This window comes from Heloderma suspectum, chromosome 4, assembly GCF_057233095.1.
Source record: "Heloderma suspectum isolate Gila_16-S chromosome 4, 16-S_ref, whole genome shotgun sequence".
NCBI classification, from domain to species: Eukaryota; Metazoa; Chordata; class Lepidosauria; order Squamata; family Helodermatidae; genus Heloderma; species Heloderma suspectum.
The window spans coordinates 193,213,860-193,235,572 of record NC_139461.1 but is presented as its reverse complement, the minus strand read 5'-3'; the positions used below and the strand labels follow the sequence as shown (position 1 = coordinate 193,235,572).

The window sequence follows — 21,713 nt, the reverse complement described above, 5'->3', positions numbered from 1 at the left end:
GTAGCACACAGGACCCCTTCATGGATCACTACCTTGTTGTGGTGAAGGGGCTTGCGTAACTCAGTGAAGCCATAAGCTATGCCTTGCAGGGCCACCCAAGACGAACAGGTCATGGTGGAGAATTCTGACAAAATGTGGTCCACTGGAGAAGGAAATGGCAACTCACTCCAGTATTCTTGCCAAGAAAACCCCATGGAATGTATCACAAAGCTAAAAGAAATTATGCCAGAAGATGAGCCCCTCAGGTCGGAAGGTGTCCAATATTCTACTGGAGAAGAGCAGAGAGAATTTCTGAGTAGCGCCAGAAAGAGTGAAGCGGCTGGGCCAAAGCCGAAAGGACACTCAGCTGTGGATGTGTCTGGTGGTGAAAAGAAAGTCCGATGCTATAAAGAACAATATTGTTTAGGAACCTGGAATGTCAGATCAATGAATCAAGGTCAGCTGGAGGTGGTCAAACATGAGATGGCAAGATTGAACATCAACATCTTGGGAATCAGCAAACTAAAATGGACAAGCATGGGTGAATTTAATTCAGGTGACCATTATATTTACTACTGTGGGCAAGAATCCCTTAGAAGAAATGGAGTAGCACTCATAGTCAACAAAAGGGTGGGAAAAGCAGTACTGGGGTACAATCTCAAAAATGATAGATTGATCTCAGTATGAATCCAAGGCAAACTATTCAACATCACAGTAATTCAAGTCTATGCCCCAACCACTGAGGCCGAAGAAGCTGAGGTTGATCGGTTCTATGAAGACCTACAACACCTTCTAGAACTAACACCAAAAAAAGATGTCCTCTTCATCATAGGGGATTGGAATGCTAAAGTAGGAAGTCAAAACAACCGGGATAACAGGCAAGCATGGCCTTGGTGTACAAAATGAAGCAGGACAAAGGCTAATAGAGTTTTGCCAAGAGAACACGCTGATCATAGCAAACACTCTTTTCCACCAGCACAAGAGGCGACTCTACACGTGGACATCACCAGATGGTCAATAACGAAATCAGATTGATTATGTCCTTTGCAGCCAAAGATGGAGAAGCTCCATACAGTCAGTAAAAACAAGACCTGAAGCTGACTGTGGCTCAGATCATGAGCTTCTTATTGCAAAATTTCAGTTTAAATTGAAGAATGTAGGAAAAACCACTAAACCATTCAGGTATGACCTCAATCATATCCCTTATGAATATACAGTGGAGGTGAGGAATAGATTTAAGGGATTAGACCTGATAGACAGAGTACATGAGGAACTATGGACGGAGGTCTGTAACATTGTTCAGGAGGCAGCAACTCAATCCATTCCAAAGAAAAAGAAATGCAAGAAAGCAAAGTGGCTGTCTGATGAGGCTTTACAAGTAGCTGAGGAAAGAAGGGAAGCAAAAAGCAAGGGAGAAAGGGGAAGATATATCCAACTGAATGCAGAGTTCCAGAGAATAGCAAGGAGAGACAAGAAGGCCTTCTTAAATGAACAATGCAAGGAAATCGAGGAAAACAACAGAATGGGAAAGACTAGAGATCTCTTCAAGAAAATTGGAGATCTCAAGGGAACATTTTGTGCAAAGATGGGCATGATAAAGGACAAAGAAGGCAGGGACCTAACAGAAGCAGATGAGATTAAGAAGAGGTGGAAAGAATACACAGAAGAAGTATACAGGAAAGATCTTAACGTCCCTGATAGCCATGAGAGTGCGGTCACGGAACGTGAGCCGGACATCCTCGAGAGTGAAGTCAAGTGGGCCTTAGGAAGCATTATTAACAACAAAGCTAGCGGAGATGACAGTATTCCAGCTGAGCTATTTAAAATCCTAAAAGATGATGCTGTTAAAGTGCTGCACTCAATATGCCAACAAATTTGGAACACTCAACAGTGGCCACAAGACTGGAAAAGGTCAGTTTACATTCCATTTCCAAAGAAGGGCAATGCCAAAGAGTGTTCAAACTCCCGTAAAAATTGCGCTCATTTCACATGCCAGCAAGGTGATGCTCAAAATCCTACAAGCTAGGCTTCAGCAGCATGTGAACCGAGAACTACCGGAAGTACAAGTGGGGTTTCGAAGAGGCAGAGGAACTAGAGATCAAATCGCCAACATTCGCTGGATCATGGAGAAAGCAAGAGAATTCCAGAAAAACGTCTATTTCTGCTTCATTGACTACGCTAAAGCCTTGGATTGTGTGGATCACAACAAACTGTGGCAAATTTTGAAAGAGATGGGAGTACCAGACCACCTTACCTGTCTCCTGAGAAACCTGTACGAAGGTCAAGAAGCAACAGTAAGAACCGGACGTGGAACAACCGATTGGTTCAAAATTGGGAAAGGAGTACGACAAGGCTGTATATTGTCGCCCTGCATATTTAATTTATATGCAGAGTACATCATGAGAAACGCCGGGTTGGATGAATCACAGGTCGGAATTAAGATTGCCGGGAGAATTAGCAACAACCTCAAATACACAGACGATACCATTCTAATGGCAGAAAGCGAAGAGGATCTAAAGAGCCTCTTGTTGAGGGTGAAAGTGGAGAGTGCAAAAGCTGGTTTGAAACTCAACATTAAAAAAGTAAGATCATGGCATCTGGCCCCACCACTTCCTGGCATATAGAAGGAGAAGAAATGGAAGCAGTGACAGATTTTATTTTCTTGGGCTCCAAGATCACCACAGACGGTGACTGTAGCCATGAAATTAAAAGGCGCTTGCTCCTTGGGAGGAAAGCTATGGCACACCTAGACAGCATAGTAAGAAGCAGAGACATCACCTTGCTGACAAAGGTTCGTATAATCAAAGCTATCGTTTTCCCAGTAGCAACATATGGCTGTGAGAGCTGGACTATAAGGAAGGCTGAACGCTGAAGAATTGCTGCTTTCGAACTGTGGTGCTGGAGAAGACTCTTACGAGTCCCCTGGACTGCAAGGAGGTCAAATCAGTCCATCCTAAAGGAAATCAACCCTGACTGCTCATTGGAAGGACAGATACTGAAGCTGAAGCTCAAATATTTTGGCCAACTAATGCGAAAAGAAAAGTCACTGGAAAAGACCCCGATGCTGGGAAAGATTGAAGGCAAAAGGAGAAGGGGATGGCAGAGGATGAGATGGCTAGATAGCATCACCGATGCAATGAATATGGACTTGAGCACGCTCCGGGAGAGAGCGCAGGACAGGAAGGCCTGGCGTGCTATGGTCCATGGGGTCACGAAGAGTCGGACACGACTTAACGACTGAACAACAACAACAACAACAAGAACACAGGAAGCCAGAGGATGAGGGAAAATAACCAAGCAGAGGCTGGCTATTTTTTCCTTTCTTTGATGGCGGTTCCTACTTCACTCTATTAGTTGAAATGGTGGCACTTCTTTGCAAAATAGTTTCAAGTTAAAAGTGGAAGGTTGCATTTTAGCTGGCTGAAAATCTATTTTTAAAGCTCTATCCACATTTTACAAGTTGAACCAATGCAGTCAGAAGGAAGCACAACTGAATTCAATGGAGCTGGCTCCCAGGTAACTATGGAGAGGATGGCAGTCATGCCCTGTAAACTTAATTGAACTGTGAGATTTTATTAGTGGTTTGTCTGTTTTGGATGGCTATGTTTTATGGTGGCCATTTAAAGCTCCTTTGAATATAAATGACAGAAAAGCTGTTTGTGTGTATGGGGTATATGTATCTATATATTGTCCCATTCAGGCGTTAAAGAATAAGGCAAACTCCCCTCATGAGTGGTGCCCCTCCCCGAATGTCCATGTGTACAGTGTGAATGTCTGTAGGGAGTGAAGGCCCCCTCTCTACAGGCATCTGCACATGTAAGCATGGATGTTAGGGGAGGGACTACGTGATGTACATGTCATCAGTGAGCAGGGCTACTTGGTGTGGCCCCAATAACCACTCAGGTGGTGAGTTCCCCTTATATTTTAATGCCTGAATAGGGCACATATCCATATATTAATATATCCACTTTAAAATTTAGCACATTACTGCTGTATCTGGCTGGCTGCTGGACTACATGGAACTCCAGCCCGATTCAGCAATGGCATATTTTAAACTTTAATACATGTAAACTGGCCTTCCCCAGTCTAGTGCCCTCTAGATGTGATGGACCACTGTCCAGATGTGTTATAGTCCAACACATCTGGACAGCACCAGGCCAGGGAAGGCTGGTGTAAAACAACTCAGCCCTAAGGGATGGGATGGGGCAGAAGTCCAAAAAAATGCAAAGGAAAGCTGTGGAGTTGTGTGATCATTTACTGTTCCCTAACCCCACTCCTGGTTTGAAAAATCTAGCAAAGCTAGCATTTCATCAGAATACAGATTTGCTACTTATCGAGCTCTTAGCGGGTTCTGAGAAAGTGCTTGTAATAATAGCAAATCCACATTTTTTATTATCCTTGTCGCTATGGAAGTCGAGCAAATAAATACCCTCAGAAAAATCAGGGCTGTTTGTTTTGCCTGCGTTGCAGTTGCTCTGAATCTGCAATAAGTCTCAATGCATGGATTTACAGAAGCAGCAACATGAATTTCCTCAATGTGATTCAATTTAAATGGTTTTTACTGTACTGAATATTATCCAGGATGAAAATACTACTTTCAAGATGAAAACACTGCTTAGATGGGGAAGAAAGGGTTCCTGAAATACTGATTGTGTGAACAGCCACTTTTTCCAGTATTCAAGATGCTGACCTGGTTCGCACAGCATGACAACCCCCCATGGTAACCAGCCCTGGTGGGCTGTCATGTCATCCAAACCCAGCATGGTTTCTGCAGGGTGGCTTATTTTTCATGATCAAGCCACCCTAAGAATCCACAGCGTGTTTTAGGGTTGTTGATCAGCATGGTGTCTTGCTGTGTCATCCAAACTCGGCAGCGCAATTTTATTGTGGGTTGCTGGGAACAGAGTTCCCCGGCCAGAGTGGCAAAATCCTCTGCCACTCCTTGCAATTGTGCTTGTGTGTCCAAATGGCATTTTGGAGGAGCTGCTACTTGTTCACCACCTTCTTTTAAAAAAAGAAAAAATCTGGTGCTTCAGGAGTACACCAATGGGAACGTATTTATTTTTAAAAAATATTTTCCCTGGTGTTTTGCAAGTGTGCAAGAGTGCAGATCCAGGTGTCCAATATGTGCAGTCTTGCCTTGTCAATTTCCTTGTATGTTTCAACTGTCAAGAAGGGCCAAAAAAGGAAAAGAATGCAAATGAAGTGCAGCAGGGGGGGGGGAATATCTCCTACTTGGCAATATAATCTTCTTGCTATTAAGTGTTGAATGACACTTGTCAGTGTCCTCCTCCCTTTCAACACTTCCCCAAGTCTCCAGCAAGTTCAGAAAGGGGAGTTATTGGTTCCCCACCTCTTTTGTGGCTCCTTTTTGAAATAGTTACCGCAGTTGTGCAATTTTCTCCTCTGCTTACTGCCCAGCCTCTAAATTTACACAAATATTACCAACAGTTAAAAACCCAAAACTCTTAAAAGGTAGCTGCGTGAGATGGAGTGAATGCGGTCCCAATGACGGGAGGCAGGTGTAATTACTGCTGGTGCTAGTGCCCCATTCGGCCACCCTCTAAGGTTTTTGTTTTTAAACTGTTGGGAAAATTTGTGCAAATCTGAAGGCTGAGAACTAAATGGAGGGGAAGTTTGCACTTTGGTGCACTTACTGTGTTCACATTTTCCCCCTTTTTTGGTGCTTGTTGACAGCTGAAACATACAAGGAAACTGACAAGGCAAGATTACACAGATCAGACACCCAAATCTGTGCTCTTGCGAAACACTGAGAGAGAGAGAGAGAGAGAGAGAGAGAGAGAGAGAAACTTACCCCATTTGCATACTCCTGAAGCACCAATATATATATATATTTAAAGGTGGTGAACGAAGTAGTTACTACAAAAAGCGGTAGCAACTGGGGCAAGCAGGGGGCTGGGACAAGGAGATAAGAACATAAGAAGAGCCATGCTGTCTCAGACCAAGGGTCCATCTCATCCAGCATTCCGTTCACACAGAACAGGCCAACCACTGTTGTGCTTCAAAAGCACTGGGATACATGCTGGAGCCGGTGGGAGAACTGAGGGGGAATGAGGGGGAGAACAAGCCATGACAAGCCTGACCGTCTGTAAGGAGTACCATGGGTTGTTCAGTGAACAACCAGCCCATGATGGCTTATTTGCAGGGTGGCTTAGCGTGACGTGCAAACCCATCCACTGTTTCCCATCAGTGCTGGGAAACTATCAATGCTGGGAAACTACTGCTACTTCAGTGCCGTATTCTTCCCATGGCCACTCCTTCTTTCTACTTCCTAGATTAATTTTATGAGTGATCCCTCCCAATCTGGGATTACACAGCAAATACAGAAATTGTCACCTGGCAATGCAACCGGTCAGATTTACCGACATCATGACAATGTTACTAAGCGCAAGCAAAGTCAATTACAAGTGAGAGCAAGAGAAGGCAATGTATATGTTTTCATGCAGAGTGAAAGAGAGAGGTGATTTTTGCCACTGCTAAACCTGTTCATACAAAAAGTACAAGCAGTCTCAGCCCAGACCTAGTTTTTACACAATACTTTGGATCGTCTAAGAAAGGCATGTGACAAGAGTGGGTGTTAAGGGGGAAATTCATAAAACACACAAAAACACAAAACACAAAAAAGTTTTGATTGTTAAATGAAGACAAATTCATGGAGGATCAATCCATCAAGTTTTAATCTAGCCAAGTAACTAATCAGCAACTATGTCTTTATAGCCAAATGGAATCTCTTGGTTCAGAGACTGTGGGCCAAAACAGACATTACTTGAAATCCGTGTCTAGCAGCTATGCCCTTTTTTCATTTTTAATCTAGGGAAGGTGCAGAAGCCCCAATCCAGATTTTAAAAGCCCTCTATCCCCTACACAAAGATCCTGATCAGGAGCCCTGAGCCTACTCTCGAGTAAAAATGAAAAAAAAAACCTATGTAGCCGCTAGATACAGGTTGAAAGTAATGTATGTTTTGACCCTGAGTAACACCTGAACTTCTGGTAGGCAAATGATGACCAAGGGCTGTTGCTTTCATTCCTTTCCATGTAGGTCCTGAGCACTGGCCCTGCCAGTTGGGGCTGATGGGTGTTGGAACCCAACAACATCTGGAGGGACACAGATTTTCCACCCCTGAGATTTAAATTTTCCAGAGGCACCTGCCTGGTTGCAGTTGGAAACAAAATGCTAGATAAGCCTGATCCACCTGCCTTATACTTCTAATCTCCTGGGAGTAACCTACTTTATTCCAGTAGGGCTTCCCTTGAGTAAGTGTTACATGGGTTAGATACACATACAGACAGCATTAGTGCTGTGAAATTGCCCCCAGAGCCTCAAGAGCATTTTGGTGCAAGAATGTAAAATGGTACTACCCTTTTGCCCATAAACAAACAGGTGCAGGATGAGAGCAACTGCAGACATATTCCCTATTATCTTAGAACTGAAATAGGTGTCCTCCCCTTCCCCCGCACCACTATCCGTGGCTCATGAATCCTTTCATGCTGAAAGATGGATTGCTTTTATTTCTAAATGCCTCCTCCAACAGCCAAGCTAATGTAAGAGGGGAGACGTTTAGAAACGGCGACACACACACACACACACACACACACACACCCAAGCTGTACAGAAAAGGCTCCAGGCTACGTGTGCCAATTATGCAGTATACTGAAAGACGTCCTGCCAGATTCTGAATTGGATTTATCCTGGTTTACACTCTCATTGTGATGTCTTAGCATTGGTTCACACGTATCTGTCCCTTGCTGGCTGTCTCTCCAGTCTCCACTTGATTGCTCTACATTTGAGCGATGATGGGTCTCAAGTCATGCCTTGTTTTGGGAGCCAGTTGAGGGTTTCCCTGGAGTTGGACAAAACCCAGGGTGAAAGGGAGGATCCTGTGCTCTGATGGATGGCATCAAAACAAAGGCTGTATTTAAAGTGGATTGAACCCCTTTATTCTGGAGGAATTAATCTAAAATAACAAGCATCCCTACCTATAATAACAAAGCATTTCAAATCATGCTTTCTGTAGACACAGGCACTCAAAAGGAAGAGCCAGTCTCTTCCGAAGGAAGCAGTGCAATCCTTTACAACATTTATACCGCTCTGGTCACAAGTACAACAGGCTGGCTGAAGTGCACTCGCACATAGCTAATTTGCACAAGGCGATTGAGGGTGAGCCCCTAAGTGGAGGCTGTTCTGCAAATTGCTCTCCAGGCACATTTACTTTTAGCACACTGCCGCTACGCTAACAGGCAGCTATTAAGCCAGATCCAGTCCTTGGGGATGCTGTTTGGCTTTCCAAATGCTCGACAAGTGAAGGATATGGATGAGCAGCATTGGTAGAGACAGAACTTGCAAGCAGGCTGTTTTGTGGTGATGGAGGTTGGTATTTCAGACCACCATCTTTTATTCCAGGGGTGCGGAACTTCCGGCCCAGGGGACAAATCCAGCCATCTGGGGGGTCCTGAAAAGGCCACGCCCCCTTCCCCTGGCTCCACCCTCTTTCCCTGAATTACCAATTTTTGGGTGGTTTCCATGGCTTTTGTGCAGTCCCCCCTCCCCCTCCTATAAGGTTAAAATGCCTCTCCTAAAGTTTTACACCAAAATATGGTGGCATTTTTTATTTTTTGGCCCGCCCCCTTTGTCTGTGGCCCCGCCCACCACTGGAATGTGGCCCCTGAGAGCTTCTGCAAAATGGAATTTGGCCCTTGCACTGAAAGAGGTTCTGCACCCTTGCTTTACTACAGCAAAGCTAGTCGTTCACCACAGTTCTGAATGTCTGTGTGCACTTGCAGCTGGAAGCAGCAAGCAGACTAAAAGAAGGGAAGGCCTAGATTGCTGAGGCTCTCTTGGGGATCCAGCCTCATATATGCATTCATCCCCCTACCCTTTCTCTATTATTATATCGCATATCTGTTCAATTCTGAAAAGCAAACAAAACATCACCAGCAAATGTATGTTTGCCACTGAATGCTCTGAGATACACATCTGCGTTTAATATTCCAATGTGTTTTCACAGGCTCTGGGGCTGAGAAGCAGGAACTATTTTATGGCAAACAGTGCTAAGCTGTTGATGCTACAGTTGCTAAACAAGCACTGCTTTGGGTTTTTTTGTTTTTGCATTTCTATTTCATTTTGCTTTTCCTATGAGAGCAGCACTGTCTTACTAATTTGGTGCATGGGAGGGAATCCCTCTGTGCGGCAGGATTCATGCCTGTTAATTTAAGGAGGTACTGAGAAATGGGGACAAAAATGGAATTTATATGCAGCACATACACCCTTGGCATGAATTGCTTTATCTTTCTTGAAAGCTGCTGATGCGGTTCAATAGTCTAAGCCTCTAGATCTTCAGCAGATTGGGATAAAACTGTAGCCGGGATCTTCAAGCAACTGGATGAATTGAACAGGGACCCATATCTGCTGCATTCTCTCTAGACCAGCTTTCCCCACTCTGTTATCCTCCTGATGCATTGGACTACAACTCACGTCATCCCCAGCCAGCATTCCTGCTGGCTTGGGACAATGGGAGTTGTACACCAACACATCCGGGGGCTTCCAGGTTGGAGAAGGCAGATCTTCAACCGGTCCATGAAACAAGGCCATGGTTCTATTACAGGACAAAGGCTGTTAATTGCAGGGAGAAGGCCATAGGTTTGCCACCTTTGAACATGGCAAATTATGGGCAGTTCAGTCACTTACCATGTTGTGCCAGCACAACAAGGAGCTGATCATGGCTGAACAGGTGGATGGCTTGAATTAGTGCTGCCCAAACTGCAAAGCTACCCAGCCACAGAGGAACACATTCTCTGGGTGGCTGTTTGAGTTATTGTTCTAGCTCTGTGCATCTTGGTTGGAAGGGAGCGACCCCAGAGCAGGGAGTCATGCAAAAGCTCAACACACAGCCTCCTCTGAAGGCAGGTTAATCTTTTCGGTAACATTTCTGCCATGCCCCACCACCTTCCAGTCAAGAGCAGTTCAGAATGACCTCCTCCTCCTCAGAACGTATTGCCAGCCCTAGCACCTACAGCATGGGTGGGCAACTTGTGGCCCTCCAGATGCTTTGGCCTACAACTCTCATCAGCCCTAGCCAGCATAGCCAACAGTGAGGGATTATGGGAATTGTAGGCCAAACTATCTGGAGGGCTACAAGTTGCCCAACCCTGACCTACAAGGTTTGAGCAAGGTCAGTGGATACTGCCACCCCCAACCGCCCATTCAGGGGAAGATGCAGATGCAGGCGCGCTAAGGCAACCTGATTGGTCCCACCCCTAACTCGCCTCCAGGAGCAGAGCCAATGGTGGTGAGTCTGAGCAGAAGCCCAGAACTGAGGAAGTAATGCCTCCCATCTCTGAGCGCTACTTGGGAGAAGGAAGCCAGATCCACATGCTCCAGATCAGGTGGACACTTCAGGAAGGTGTGAGGAGTGAGGCAGCAGGGCCAGCAATAAAACGGCTCGATTGGTGCCCAGCCTTTGCTAGTGCAACATCCCAGTCTGTTCAGCTTTCAGTAATTCCTTGGCAGACAGCTCCCCTGCTTGCTGGAAAACCTTGCTGGACTCACTGATAAGCCAAGAATCAGAGATACCCACAGCGCGGGTGGCGGGACTGGAACTCCCTCTGCATTAGCAGAGACGAGGCTGATTGGAAGCGCACAAGGTCAGAGCAACAAATCATCCTAAAATGCATACGGATGGGTAGTTGGGGCACAGAATGCGCCTCTAATGATTAAATAAATTCATTTCCCACAGCACACTGACAGTTCTTTCATGGCATACAATGCAATTGTATAGCATTGAATACCATCATTTTATTTTAGACGATTAAAACTAGAGTTGAAAACTGGCCACTAATGCCTAATCATCATTAGAGCTCTGGATTATCCCACATAACAATTTCTAGTTTTAGTATGATGCATAACACAACATACATCACAAATCTACAGAACAGATTAGCAGTGCAATCCTACAGTCATATCTGCTCAAGAGTGAGCCCCAGTGAGTTCAATGGGTCTGACTCCTATATGTGTGTGTATAGGGTTACAGGATTACAGGATTATAGGATTACAGGGTTACAGCATAGCAGCAGTATCACCATCATCACCATCTTCATCAAATTAAGTTGTTTTTCACTGCTTGCAGGAGCCCTTTTTCATAAACGCTTGTTTGGAAGACTGAAGGCATTACTAATTGCAGTTCATGTGGAAACACAAATTCTACCTTCACAGAAATTACAGTCAGACTTTGTCCACGATACATTATCCAGCACAGTCTGGAAAGCATTCATTGCCATGTTGTATGTTATTAAAAAGAGAAAGTGGTTAAGTAAAATTTCTATTTAATGGAAAATAAACATATGATTTAAAAGAGAGAGAGAGAGAGAGAGAGAAACATGTTTTCAGGAGCGCCTTAATGGGTAAAGCAAAGAAATGCGTGATGTACACTCACCTTCTCTAGCAGTTGTCTAAGTTGCCTGCTTTTGGCATCTCTGGAGCAGAGATTTTGTTCTGGTGCAACTACAGTGCAAATGCATCGCCCGTCAGGGTCTTGGGCAGAACTGTAGACTTGCCACCCTTCTTTGGGACTAATTTGAGTCTGTAAATAAAAGAATGAGGCACAATATTAAAAATACACTGAATGGAGACAGAAAATGTGGTTATAATTATAAATAACTATTTTTCAAAATTGTAAGAACACTGCGAAATCAGACCGAAGGCTTTCTTAGCCCAGCATTCTGCTCCCATAACGGCCAACCAGATGCTCCAATGGGAAGCCAGCAAGCAGGACGTGAGCGCAGCAGCACCCTCCCACTCGTGTTCCCCAGCAACTGGTATTCAGAGGAACATGGCCTCCTACACTGGAGGTAGCATACAGCCATCGTGACTAGTAGCCATAGACAGCCATATCCTCCATGGATTGTGGCAACATTGTCACTGAAATTATACAAATGTACAGATTTTTGCAAACATACACTTCATTATAACAGACAATTTGCTCTAGGACAGACACATGTCAGTGACATATTGAACTTCCAGTTGGTGCATTCCTCTGCGAGTTCAGTGGATATGTAAAGGAGGGGCAGGTTTGTGCCTGCTGGCCATGGCCTTTTGTCAGTGGACCCCCTGGCAGTGCCTCCCGCCACTGCGTGCACGTAGGGTGCAATCTTATGCATGTTTCGACAGAAAATGTCCTACAACTCCCAGCATCCCCCAGCCAGCTGTCTGGAAGCTGTCTAAAGAGGCTTCCATGGTCTCCTCCCCTCCCTGCCCCTGGGGCCACCTCCTTTTCACCCCCTCTCTGCTCCATTTACAAGCATGGAGATGGCAGCAGCAGGGAAAGAACCATGCTGGCTATGAGGGGGTGGGAGCAGGGGAAGAGAGTGTGGTTTCTGGGAACCGAGTTTGGATGAACTCGGTTTCCAGAAACTGAAAAATCCTATGGTCATCTAGACAGTGTCTATTGGCCATAGGATTGCTCCCCCCCTGTCTTTTGCTCACATAGATTCTTTGTTTTCCTTGTTCCTCCCTTCCCTCCCTAATTTCAAACCTGAGATTGTAGTTCCTTGGGACAGGGACCTGTCTCCTGCTGAATTCATCAACAACTGCAGTGTTATGATTTAATTGCACTTTCGCTTTCTGCTTTGTTTGTATTTTTTGTTGTTTTACTTCTATTTTTTGTGAGCCACCTTGAAATAATTGATTAAAGGTAATATATTCATGTTTTAAACATACAGTTTACTTCACTACTGCCATGTATCCTTCTCCTATTATCAGCATTATTGCCTCCTTTCTCAATTTTTCTTTCACACGTAGCTCCCACTTAATCAGTCTTTGAAAATGAGTACTGGACAAAAAAAGTCTATTTTGTTAAAGGCTCATCCCTCTCAGGGCAAGGTGAAGACCACCAAAGTTTTTGCATCGGATTCCACTTGCATTTCAGAATAGTGAACCCGTTTGATTTTCCGCCTTATGTTTTGCCTGGGACAGAGAACATACACATCTGCCTCAGTTAGGTGAGTAAAAGAAAACAGAAAGACAAAAATGAATGAATGAATGAATGAATGAATGAATGAATGCAGGGTTTCTGTGGGTGGCACACCATTCTGTATGACTCACATTAAAGGAGACTCTTGAAATGACTCACGGATCTGCAGAAGAGGCTTCCCCAAGTTTTTCTTGAAGATGCATTACATACAATTCTGCCTTCTAACAAACAGGGAGAGGGAGGGAGGGAGGGAGGGAGGGAGGGAGGGAGAGACCACATAGAGTCATAGGAGGTTGTCTTCTACCAGCTCAGGCTGACTGGGAGTTACGGGAGCTGGAGCCCAACACACCTGGAAGGCAACAGGTTGGGTGAGGATGGAATAGAGCAATACTAGATGCTAGATGGTGCAAGAATCTGAGCTGGTACAAGGAACGTACGCATCTACCTCAGCCTAGCTGACCATCCTTCCCCAATGCCCTCCAGATGTGTTCAACTGTATCTCCCAAGAGGACACCAGGTTGGGGTGGGCTAGACTACACTGATGGGCTGTGTCTCTCCAGGGTCTCGGGTGATTAAATATTCCTGACTTTCCCCTTACCTGCTACTTGCTCCTTTTTAAAAATTAAACTAGAGATGCTGGGGATTCAGGTTGGGAGCTTCTGCATGCAAAGCAAGTGCTCCGTCAACTGTGGTCCCGCCATCACGGCTGACCACGGGGAGCCCGGAAGAGAGATTCTGCTTGGAGAAGTGAGGCTGCAGATCTTTTATGGAAATGTTTCAAATGACCTCCCCCCCTCCCGCCCCCACCCTCTGCAACAGCTATCAAAAGAAAAGTAAATGATTCTCTTTTGCGCCTCTTCACTTTTCCCACAAGGTCAGAGGCCCCGATCCAGCAAGAAAGACCTGCATGCATCACAACCTGTTTAAGTGGGTGCCGATGGGCACCCCCCCACACACACACCCACTTGCTTCACAATGCACCGCTGGGACCCACTGAGCTGACTGGATGCATCTTTCGATGTGGGCAGAAAGGCGCACAGTGGTTGAGCACAACTAGGAGTGGGCAGGGCCCAGACTCAGTTTTGGGGGCCCTTTGGAGAAGTGAGCCCCACCTCTTCCCTCTCACTGCTGCTGCTGTCCAATCACTACTGCAAGGGTAGGCAAACCGGGGGTGCCTGGGGGTCACTTTCCATTCCCTGGACCCCCCACCCCCGTGGGCTGAACTCCTGCTGCTGCTGCTGCCTGTTTTCAAGCTAAATTTGACTTTTCTAAGGCCCCATAGCGGTTTGTGGCTGAAGTTGGATGACAAACCGCCACTTTCTTTTGCTGCTGCTGCCATGGGGCAGAGACCCCAGAAGAGGACAAGGGGCTGCATGGGCACATAGGCTGCACGTTGCTCATTAGCTTGGCAACTAGTGACTGGACCATGCCAGCAGCAGCGAGGAGGATGAGGTGGCTCCACGTGGGAAGAGACTCACCTCTTCCTCTGGGCCAAATCTGCACTGCCCCATCTGCCTCTCTGTCATACACACACAGAGAGACAAGGAGTTGGAAGATACTGTACCTTCTCTCACTGTTCAGAGGAAGGACGAAACAGCAAGGAGGAAAAGCAGCAGCCAGGCCCAGGAGGTTCCAGGGACTGGCAATGCCCCCCCCCCACGTTATGGTATGGGCCTTAGGACAGTGGCAACTGGTGACTCCAGTTCCCAAGGGGCTGCAATTGATTGATTGATTGATTTGTTTTATTAGCTGCTCATCTGGCCGGCTACCCGGCCACTCTAGGCGGCATACAATACTAATAACAAATTTACATAATCAACTCAACAACAACAAAAAATAACAAAACAACACTGCTCTAAAAAACTCTACCCCCCCCCCCCAATGCCTGCCTGAATAGCCAGGTTTTTAAAACCTGGTGGAAGCTCATCAAAGATTCCATTCAGGGTTTTAGTTCCCACCAGCGAAAACTCTAATGGTGCTAGCCATGGTGCTGAAAGGTGCTATCCAGGGTGCTGAACCCCCCAATGGCTCCAGCACCTTGGATAGCACCATTAGCAGTTTTGTTGTTGTTCAGTCGTTCAGTCATGTCCGACTCTTCGTGACCCCATGGACCATAGCACGCCAGGCCTTCCTGTCCTGCGCACTCTCCTGGAGTGTGCTCAGGTTCATATTCATTGCATCGGTGATGCTATCTAGCCATCTCATCCTCTGCCGTCCCCTTCTCCTTTTGCCTTCAGTCTTTCCCAGCATCAGGGTCTTTTCCAGAGAGTTTTCTCTTCGCATTAGGTGGCCAAAATATTTGAGCTTCAGCTTCAGTATCTGTCCTTCCAATGACCACTCAGGGTTGATTTCCTTTAGGATTGACTGATTGGACCTCCTTGCAGTCCAGGGGACTCGTAAGAGTCTTCTCCAGCACCACAGTTCGAAAGCATCAATTCTTCGGCACTCAGCCTTCCTTATAGTCCAGCTCTCACAGCCATACATTACTACTGGGAAAACCATAGCTTTGATTAGATGGACCTTTGTTGGCAAGGTGATGTCTCTGCTTCTTACTATGCTGTCTAGGTTTGCCATAGCTTTCCTCCCAAGGAGCAAGCGTCTTTTAATTTCATGGCTACAGTCACCGTCTGCAGTGATCTTGGAGCCCAAGAAAGTAAAATCTGTCACTGCTTCCATTTCTTCCCCTTCTATATGCCAGGAAGTGATAGGCCAGATGCCATGATCTTAGTTTTTTTAATGTTGAGTTTCAAACCAGCTTTTGCACTCTCCTCTATCACCCTCAACAAGAGGCTCTTGAGATCCTCTTCACTTTCTGTCATTAGGGTGGTATCGTCTGCATATCGCAGGTTGTTGATAATTCTCCCAGCAATCTTAATTCCGACCTCTGATTCATCCAACCCGGCATTTCTCATGATGTACTCTGCATATAAGTTAAATAAGCAGGGTGACAATATGCAGCCTTGTCGTACTCCTTTCCCAATTTTGAACCAATCGGTTGTTCCATGTCCGGTTCTTACTGCTGCTTCTTGACCCTCGTACAGGTTTCTCAGGAGACAGGTAAGGTGGTCTGGTACTCCCATCACTTTCAGAATTTGCCACAGTTTGTTGTGATCCACACAATCAAAGGCTTTAGCGTAGTCAATGATGCAGAAATAGACGTTTTTCTGGAATTCTCTTGCTTTCTCCATGATGCAGCGAATGTTGGCGATTTGATCTCTAGTTCCTCTGCCTCTTCGAAACCCAGCTTGTACTTCCGGTAGTTCTCGGTTCGCATACTGCTGAAGCCTAGCTTGTAGGATTTTGAGCATCACCTTGCTGGCATGTGAAATGAGCACAATTGTGCGGTAGTTTGAACACTCTTTGGCGTTGCCCTTCTTTGGAATTGGAATGTAAACTGACCTTTTCCAGTCTTGCGGCCATTGCTGAGTGTTCCAAATTTGTTGGCATATTGAATGCAGCACTTTAACAGCATCATCTTTTAGGATTTTAAATAGTTCAGCTGGAATACTGTCATCTCCGCTAGCTTTGTTGTTACTAATGCTTCCTAAGGCCCACTTCACTCTCGAGGATGTCCGGCTCAAGTTCAGTGACCGCACTATCATGGCTATCAAGGACATTACTATCATGGCTATCAAGGACATTAAGATCTTTCCTGTATAGTTCTTCGGTGTATTCTTTCCACCTCTTCTTAATCTCATCTGCTTCTGTGAGGTCCCTGCCTTCTTTGTCCTTTATCATGCCCATCTTTGCACAAAACGTTCCCTTGAGATCTCCAATTTTCTTGAAGAGATCTCTAGTCTTTCCCATTCTGTTGTTTTCCTCGATTTCCTTGCATTGTTTATTTAAGAAGGCCTTCTTGTCTCTCCTTGCTATTCTCTGGAACTCTGCATTCAGTTGGATATATCTTCCCCTTTCTCCCTTGCTTTTTGCTTCCCTTCTTTCCTCAGCTACTTGTAAAGCCTCATCAGACAGCCACTTGGCTTTCTTGCATTTCTTTTTCTTTGGGATGGATTTCGTTGCTGCCTCCTGAACAATGTTACGGACCTCCGTCCATAGTTCCTCAGGCACTCTGTCTATCAGGTCTAATCCCTGAAATCTATTCCTCACCTCCACTGTATATTCATAAGGGATATGATTTAGGTCATACCTGAATGGTTTAGTGGTTTTCCCTACGTTCTTCAATTTAATCCAAAATTTTGCAAGAAGCAGCTCATGATCTGAGCCACAGTCAGCTCCAGGTCTTTTTACTGACTGTATGGAGCTTCTCCATCTTTGGCTGCAAAGGACATAATCAATCTGATTTCGATATTGACCATCTGGTGATGTCCATGTGTAGAGTCGTCTCTTGTGCTGTTGGAAAAGAGTGTTTGATATGATCAGCATGTTCTCTTGGCAAAACTCTATTAGCCTTTGTCCTGCTTCATTTTGTACACCAAGGCCATGCCTGCCTGTTATCCCGGTGATTTCTTGACTTCCTACTTTAGCATTCCAGTCCCCTATGATGAAGAGGACATCTTTTTTTGGTGTTAGTTCTAGAAGGTGTTGTAGGTCTTCATAGAACCGATCAACCTCAGCTTCTTCGGCATCAGTGGTTGGGGCGTGCTGAATGTAATCACAGCCCTCTGGAACTGGGGTCACCAGCTGCCACTGCCTTAGCATGTGCCCAAATATACCAACTCTAGAGCTGGATAGGGCAGCTATGCATGTCGGAGTTTCCACAATCCGAATAGGCATATAAGGATTTGGACATTCAAGCCCAGATATGGACAACGAAGACCTGCCTTATTTGTCTGTGTACGCACACTCAGCCCAATCTCCCAAACTGCAATTAGAGTTGGAGCAACAGTTACACTTAGTACTTGGCACGGTGCCACAGACCCTTGAGCATGGCTAGAGGCTGCAGGTGCTTGCCATGTTGCACCACCCTTGCCCAGCAGCTGGTGTACGTAAGTGCAGCTTGCACAAGGCAACTCCTGCCTGCAGCCTCCGACTGACACTCGTGGGAGCTCACACATACCCACCCAAGATGCATGGTGCAACTTCAAATCACAGAGAAGGTCTTACAGGCATACTCTTCACTGAGGCTACCATGTTAGTGCAATTCATTACTCAAAGGGAATCCTATTCAAGAAACGGCTGCACCCGTGCCCAAGAACAAAAAAGGCAGCAGAAGGGACAGCCTACAAAACTACCAATTTACACGACTCATGGCCACAATACCTTATGGAGCGCCTCTCCTGGTATGCTTCCCATACACTATGATTGACATCTGAGGCCGTCCTCCCAGGGAGGTTCAGAGGATGGCAACAAGGAAGGGGGCTTCTTCGGTGGTGGGCCCCTGACTGTGGAATGTTCTTAGCACTGAGGTTCACCTGTTGCCAACACTGTCATCCTTTCGGCACCAGGATAAGACTTTCCTGTATCCCAGGCATTTGACAGCATATGATAAGGCTTTTTAACGGGTCCTGATATATTTTTACATATAAATGGTTTTATATGTTTGAGAGCTTTGGCTATTGGGCGGTATAGAAATGAAATAAATGAATGAACGAACTTTACACACACACACACACACACACAGCAGCGTACCCCCCAAACCAAACTCGCCACCACATAGGATACAGACTGATACACACCCAAACCATCTAATAATCAATTTCATCCAAACCACAATACACAAAGCACACATGTGCTAAAAGTGAGTTTTAAAGCTACGCAGAACCCTTTTTTTTGCATTGATATTCAATCTTTTTTTTTTTTTTTTTTAAGAGAGAGATGTTATTGACATCTGGTGTTAACCAGAAGAGTTTTTATTTCCTTTAAAATAAAGGAGAAGAGAGGTTTCAAAAGAAGGCTGTGTGTGTGTGTGTGTGTCTACAATCATTCATTTGCAGGCAGCCTGGCTTTTCTGCAGGAATCATCATACACAATCCTCCCCAGAAAACAAGGCAGCAAAAGCTTTGAACAAGATGTAAGGAAGAGGGGATCCATCACAGAAATATAAAGACTGTGAGGCATTTTTCCACCTTCAGTACCATTCAAGCCTCCCAGGAATTTGTGAGGTAAACAATAGATGTTGCAAAACAGACTTGTCATTAGTAGAGATGAAAATAGATCTGGGAAGCATGCTAAATTAGTCAGTTTGTGCCCGATTCAAATATCTTTCTTACGCTAGATATAGCAGAGTGTGTTCGTGTGTGTGTGTGTGTGTGGGGGGGGTAGAATCCTGTGGCAGTAGAACAGATGGTACTATTTTAGACTGCAGTGCGAGTCACATCTCTGAATGTTCCTCTACATTAAAAACAAAAACAAACACACCTCCCTGCTAACAGAAAACTAGCTCAGCACTTAGGGGCCCTTTCACCCTGAAGGGCAAGTTATCTACTTGCAGGGAGTTTTTACATGGGGGAACATTCCATGGGTACTGGACATATGGAGGGGCTATCAAGACCACACAAGCTAGCCCCACTCCATACAGAAGTGCTTGCCATGCCTCCAGCCAATGCATGATCACCACATACACGCAGGGCCATATGACAGCTCTATGTGCATGCCAATGTACTTGCATAGGCCTCCCCAGACTACACCTATCATGTGTCAGCAGGTGGGTGTGGCCAGTGCATTAACTGGTGTGTAAGGGGCAGAGCTAGCCCACACAATCTCAACAGTCCCTTCCCATGTTTGGGTACCCATAGGTACTGAACACTTGAGTAGAGCTTCGGTGGTGGTGGAGGGGGCAGGTTTTCCTTTGAATTATACTCCAGCGCTTCTAGGACGTATCCTCTAATTACTTGAGACTATATGGCCAATATGGTCTTATGAACCTGTGTTTCCTTGAAACATGTAGTTCTGCCCTTACACCATTGCAGAGAAGCGTAATTGACAAGGCAGGTTTTGCCTTTACTTCCACAGCCCATCCTGCAAAATGCCTTTGCCAGCCCTGGACTCTGTCAAGAGGAAAATGGGAGGCTTTTGTTGGCCTTTGCCTAGAAGGAAAGATAAGAGTTTTGTGAACTAACTGGGGTCTCTGCTGGGAAGAACTCTGTCAGTTTCATCTTTATTCATTTGCTTACTACAAAATGACTATTCATATTGTCCAGTGCCCTCACATGTGCATGCTCAGTAGATGGGATCTGGACTAAGTTATTTGATGTAGTGATGGCCACCAATTTGGATGGCATTAAAAGGGGATTGGTCAAATTCTTGGACAAGGAGGCTATCAATGGCTACTAGTCCTGACGGCTATATGCTGCCTCCAATATCAGAGGCAGTATGCTCATGTACACCAATTGCTGGGGACCATGGGCGGGAGAGTGCTGTTGCACTCATGTCCTGCTTGTGGGTTTCCTCTGGGCAGCTGGTGGCCACTGTGTGAACGGAATGCTGGACTAGATGGACCCTTGGTCTGATCCAGCAGGGCTCTTCTTATGTCTTTGAGATCAGATAGAACAGTGGGGATTCTCTTGCTGGCGTGCAGGGCAACACCCACTCTTAATTCTGGTCTGAGATAACAGCGGAGATGCCCTCTGAGGCAATTCATCCAGGGGGTGGGGCTTGAAAGCCAAGCTCTGCCCCTGGAGGAACCCCAGGAGGCGCTGTTGGGTGGACTGGGGTGCCCCTCCTGCAATCTGGCCCATAGGCCAGAGGTTCTGCCATCATAAATGATGATTCACAGACATTTCAGCATATCTCCCCTCCAAAGATGTTGAAGGTGTCATATGAAAGAACAGAAGAAACTCTTTCCACAGAGAACAAAAAGCTAACTCATAAGAAATAATCAAGTGAACTGTAATGCATTTTATTAAAATGGTGAAGTCAAGAGAACTGCACATCTTGAATGCGAGACATACAAATCAGAACTCTTGGACCTTGGAACTCCCCTTAGTTGTATTCCTACCCTCTGGAACAGCAGTGGGCAACCTCCAGATGTTTTGAACTACAACTCCCACAATCCCTGACCATTGGCCATGTTGGCAGGTGCTTATAAGAGTTGTAGTCCAAAACATCTGGAGGGCACCAGGTTGCCTGTCGCTGCTCTGGAGGAATAGAGAACAGCTCTCCTCCATCTTCACTGAGACAGCCCTTCAGGCATTTGAAGAAAGCTATTATGGGTTAGCCTGGTAAGTACAGGGGAGAGGGCCTTCTCAGTGGTGGCCCTTCACCTGGAGCCAACTTCCATCAGGGGTTTGTCAGGCCCCTTCTTTATAGGTCGTCAGGAAAGCTCTGAAGACCCACTTGTTTTTGCTGGCCTTCGCTTCAGTCAGGGTCATTGGTTTTTCTTGGTATGTTTAGTTTGTAATGATTTTAATTGTCAGGCTCTGATTTTATGGATTTTATTGAAATATGTTTTTATGCATTTTTTTTCACTGTATCCACTTTGTGTGGGTTTTTTTTCTTGTATGCCGCCTTGAGAGTGTTCTACCCTTAAAGGCGGCCTAGAAATGATTTTAGATCATAGATAGACAGACAAACAGACAATGTCTCCACTGAATCATCTCTTCTCTGGGCAAAACCCTTCTTCACATGACTTGGTTTCCAGACCCCATCACTATCTGGGCCCCCCTCCCATTTATACCCTGCTCTCTTTTGGGAAAACGCTAAGCAATGGAGGCTGGTGGCTCTGATGTCAGTGGGGCAGTGAATCTGTTCCAGATTTCAGCCAGAACTCTGCATCTTGGACAGCTCCTTTAGAGTTCTGACTGATTCTGACTGAAACCCAGAGTGGATTCACCGTCCCACTGAGATCAG

The 21,713-nt window shown here is 45.7% G+C and overlaps 1 protein-coding gene across 2 annotated transcripts in view; it reads right to left on the bottom strand.

Annotated features, from left to right (window-relative positions):
- Positions 1 to 21,713, bottom strand: part of OLFM3 (olfactomedin 3) — a 239,231-nt gene that overhangs the window by 47,188 nt on the left and 170,330 nt on the right. For both annotated transcript variants that reach the window (XM_084851719.1, XM_084851720.1), the window contains exon 2: positions 11,430 to 11,576. In XM_084851719.1, coding sequence (XP_084707845.1) covers positions 11,430 to 11,576 — 147 coding nt within the window. The remainder of the gene's footprint in view (positions 1 to 11,429; positions 11,577 to 21,713) is intronic.